The 4,436-nt window shown below is 68.0% G+C and overlaps 1 protein-coding gene across 1 annotated transcript in view; it reads left to right on the forward strand.

Moving 5' to 3' along the window:
* Nucleotides 1-4,410, forward strand: part of MTA1 (metastasis associated 1) — a 23,211-nt gene extending 18,801 nt beyond the window's left edge. Inside the window, exons 13-18 of the mRNA XM_025042134.1 lie at nt 1-68; nt 188-277; nt 1,291-1,443; nt 1,583-1,618; nt 3,969-4,000; nt 4,208-4,410. The exon at nt 1-68 is cut by the window's left edge and continues 310 nt beyond it. Of these exons, the coding sequence (XP_024897902.1) occupies nt 1-68; nt 188-277; nt 1,291-1,443; nt 1,583-1,618; nt 3,969-4,000; nt 4,208-4,363 (535 nt within the window). The 3' untranslated portion in view covers nt 4,364-4,410. The remainder of the gene's footprint in view (nt 69-187; nt 278-1,290; nt 1,444-1,582; nt 1,619-3,968; nt 4,001-4,207) is intronic.
* Nucleotides 4,411-4,436: the final 26 nt, after the last annotated feature.

Below are 4,436 nucleotides of genomic sequence, written 5' to 3' on the forward strand. Positions count from 1 at the left end.
CCTGCGCCCCGGGCACGCCGCCCGGCACCCCTACACGCCCATCAACAGCGCCGCCATCAAGGCCGAGTGTGAGTGGGCCCCCCGCCTGCCCCGCGCTCTGCCCACGGGAGGGAGGACGGCCGCCCGGGGAGTGCTGGCCCCGGCTCCCCCTCCCCCACCGTGAGGCCCTCACGGTGTCCACTCACAGGCACAGCCCGGCTGCCCGAAGCCTCGCAGAGCCCCCTGGTGCTGAAGCAGGCCGTACGGAAGCCTCTGGAAGCCGTGCTCCGGTATCTCGGTGAGCCTGCCCCACCCCAACAGACCCAGGCCTGTTCGAGTCACCCCCATGCTGCCCCTCCGTCTGCCACTCCCCACCCTAGCTGCCGTCCACTGCCCCTGTCCCCCCGTGGTCCTGCCCCCAAGGCATACTCAGGGCGTCCCCAGCCTGGCTTCCAGCTCCCCTCCCCTCGTGCCCCTGCAGTGTCTGGGGGACTGGGGGTTCCTCCGAGCCCTGAGCCCGACCAGTGTCTTCTGCAGGTGCCTCCAGGAGGGCATGCCCCTGCTGGCGGGGGAGGGGGGGTGTGCCCCAGCCAGCAGCTGCGCACAGGCCTTGCGGCTTAGGGACCCTGATTACATCCATGGGTGCCCATCTTCTAGCTTTGCCCACCACCAGGCCAGCCACAGCCGCAGCTATAGGCGACTAGGCTGGGGGCCTCGGGTGCGGTGGGACCAGGCCCACTGCTTCGCTGGACTCAGGACGGCTCCCTGAGTCCGTTCCCCTAGCGTGGAGGTGACTGTCCTTCAGTGAAGGACATTCCAGAACCGTGAGCTAAGTGTGTTTTACTCAGATACAAGTGGCTTTGGCATCGTGTGCTATCTGGGATCTTGATCCTAGAGCTGGCCTCTCCTTGTTCTGTGGGAGGAGGTGGCTGATGGCACCTGAGAACCACTGAAGGCTGCGGCCTCAGCAGATGCTACCCTGTGCCAGGGGGCCTGCCCTTGGAGAGGTGTGTCCTTGGCCCAGTCCACTGGGCTGTTAATTGATCCTCTGGCCAGTAGCTTGGACCTGCAGGCCGCCAGTGGGCTTGCTTGTCTGTGGGCCTTCATCTGGAGCCTGTAAGCTGCTGGCGGTCACCCAGTGTCTGGGACTGACGAGCCAAGGAGCCTGGCCCCACCGGCCCATTTCCTGCTCCCCAGACGCCCTGAGGTGCAGGCGGGTGGTGCTCCTGGTAGGCACTGGTCTCTGGGTCGTGCCCGGGACCAGCTTGCTGCCCGCACCCATGAAGGGCCTGCCTCTGTTGCTCCCGGCAGAGACCCACCCTCGCCCTCCCAAGCCCGACCCTGTGAAGAACGTGTCTGGCGTGCTCAGCGGCCTGACGCCCGCCAGGTCGGCCCCCGTCATCAATAACGGCTCCCCCACCATCCTGGGCAAGAGGAGCTACGAACAGCACAATGGGGTGGACGGTGAGTCTGGTGGGGGAGGCCAGTGGGGCCTGGAAGCCGGGTGGCGTAGCCTGCGGCCCCGGGCACCTGGCCCCTTGTCCCCACGCGCGCCCGCTGACCGTGTCCTCTCTCCCTCTCTCCCGTCGTCGGGCGCTGCCAGGCAACATGAAGAAGCGCCTCTTGATGCCCAGTAGGGGTAAGGCCATGGCCGGCCGGCGCGTGGTGCTGTGTGTGCTGTGCTCGCGCGTGCGCGGTGCGCGGCGGGCGGCTCGGGCGCGTCTGTGGGGCAGTCCACGCCGGCCAGGCCGCACTCCCGCCCCCTCGTGCATTCGTCACTTGGCGAAGAGCCAAGCACAGGGAATGGGCCACCAACTCTTCCCAGATGCCGTCGCCTTTCCCCGGGGGGGCCGTCCCTCTCCTGTCCAGGCGCCTGGTCAGTGGACTGCCCTCGATCTCGTGGCCCCAGTGTCCCCGCTGCCCGCCCGCACTGTCTGCCATCGCGTTGCCATTGCCCGCATGCCCTCAGCTTCAGCTCGAGCGGCCGCCTGCGCTGTGCCTGCAACGCGCGTGCGCCCTGCCTGGTGGGCGGTAGATGGGCGGAGCTGTGGGTGCGGTGGGCGTGGCTGAGCAAAGCTCGCCAGGCTCAGGTAGATGCCCAGGGCACAGCATCCTCGGGAAGGGGTCAGGGACCTACAGAGGGGTGGAGCAGGCCACCTTGGGGTCTTCCTATGCCGGTTGGCAGTGGCCTCAGGAGGCCCCAGATGGCCCAGCCGTGCCCACGGCTGCCACCTCCCGCACTGCCTTCGCCACTTCTGCTGGATGAGGGGCGGTCATGGGCCCTGGGGCTGCCTTAGCGTGGGGGCCAGGAGGCATGTTAGCTGGGAGGGGCCTGCACCGGCGGGGCGGGGGGCGGGGGTCTTGGCCAGCCTTGGAGGCCCCAGCACCCAGGTCGGCTGCGACCACGTGTGGGGGGAGGTGGACCGGGAGCCACACTGGAGGGAAGGGAGAAGGGAGCACGGTCTGAGCTCCTGCCAGCTCCTAGGAAGAAGCGGTCAGGGTTCCCGTGTGGCACCGCAGTATCATGGGCCGGACAGAGGAATGTGCCCGGAGCCCTCCCCAAGCTCAGAACTAGAGGGCTGCTGGTCCCCTGGGGGCTGGCCAAGGTCTTGGGGGCCTATGGGCAGTGGGCTGGATATGGGGACTGGAAGGTGGCCGTGGGCAGTGGTCATCCAACCCAGCCCTGTTCCCTTGGCACACTCGGCACGTCCTGTGGGACCAGGCAGCGGGTCCCATGCCTGGCTCTGCCACCTCACCTGCCCGGGCTCTTCTGCCGCGGATGGGCAGTGGGAGCGTTGCCCTGAAGCTTGAGGACAGCAGCAGGCCCCTTGGTCCCCGCTTGTATTAGAAAAACCCATTAAGGAGCAAGAGGGACAGGTTCACATTCTCTCGTGGATTTTTCCAAAATTGGGGTGCTTCTGCGTCGACTTCTATCAGAAGTGCGGGTCCTGAGTGCCAGTCCGGAAAGCACAGAGAGGGGGAAGCGTGGGCTGGGGTCTGGGCAGGCTGGCCCCGGCCGCCGGCACCTGTCAGCAACCTGCCGGCCCACGCGCCCTGTCCTTGGCCCCCGCGGGCGTGCGTCCCCTCTAACGCGACGTGTTTCCTTCCTTCTGCCACCCATCGCTCTGATAGGCACCTACCTGGGTAAGTACTGCCGGGGGCCCCCCGAGTCCGGGGTGGTGCGCAGGGCGCTGGGGCCCGGCTCGTGGCGGACAGTGGCCCTGACGCCCGCTTCCTCACGGTGCTCCCGCAGGCTGGCACGCCCACACTCAGGCACAGGGCGGCCCTGCCCTTCAGCTCAGGTCCTCACCCAGCGTGCGTTGGGAGTTTGGGGGCCCAGTGGCATGGGCTGTGACCTAGGACGGGTGCCGTCCTGACGTATAGTAGAGGCTTGTAGTTCCAGACCCCCAGCCACAGGGCAGGAGCATCTATGACGTGGCCAGGCCCCGGCCACCTGGCTCCTCCTGGAAGCTTCCACCAGCTCCTCTCGGGGTGGCCAGCCCCGGGGCCAGTGACGGCAGCCGGCCTGGGATCTGAGTGGTGCTGGCTGGGGAGTGGGCGCCTTCCAAGGGGCCTTCTGCTGCCACCCGGTCATCGCGTAGACCGGTTCCGTGTGTCTGGGCTGAGTCAGTGGCAGGGGTGGGGGCGGACGGTCTGCATGGGAGATGCAAACTGTCAGATCTGAGGTTGCTGGATTTTGCTGGCTCCCTGCCTGGAGCCCCAGCTTGTGCCTCTTCTGCTGGTCAGACCAGAGGTGGCCCTCAGAGCCCCGGAGAATGGCGGGGCCACCGGAGACTGCGGGGCTGGGCCAGGCCGACAGCAGCTGAGGCCCCTGGTTTTCCAGGTCCTGCCTGGGTGTTGGATGCGGCTTGGAGGGTGCGGAGGGGGGGTTCTTGCCTCCCTAGGGCAGGTCGAGGGGCCTCTGCAGGGGTGTGGGTGCAGGGCATGCCTGGCCCCAGCCTCACGCTCTGCTCTCTGTCTCTTGTCAGGCTTGGCGAACCACGGCCAGACCAGGCACATGGTAAGGGGGGGCCACCCCAACGTGCGCACGTGTGTTCGCAGCCCCCTGGGCAGGCAGCTCTGCCAGTGTCTCGGAGGGCCAGCAGAGGGCCTCAGGGTGCCCGTGCCCCCTGGGTTCTGGGTGTGCCGCCGCCTCCGGGACAGCTGTCTGGTGCCCTGGGGTGCAGTGCGGAAGACTCAGGGCAGCCCCTCGCTCCCCTCGCCACAGGGACCAAGCCGGAGCCTCCTGCTCAACGGTAAGCCGCACCCCACCAAAGTGCGCCTGATCCGGGGGTGCTCACTGCCCCCCGTCAAGCGGCGGCGGATGAACTGGATCGACGCCCCCGACGACGTGTTCTACATGGCCACCGAGGAGACCAGGTGAGGCCCGCGGGGCCGGCATGGGGAGCGCGGGCAGCAGGGCGGCCGAGTCCCCACCACTCAGCTGCCCCCCGCCC

Source organism: Pteropus alecto, unplaced genomic scaffold (assembly GCF_000325575.1).
Source record: "Pteropus alecto unplaced genomic scaffold, ASM32557v1 scaffold8, whole genome shotgun sequence".
Lineage (NCBI taxonomy): Eukaryota > Metazoa > Chordata > Mammalia > Chiroptera > Pteropodidae > Pteropus > Pteropus alecto.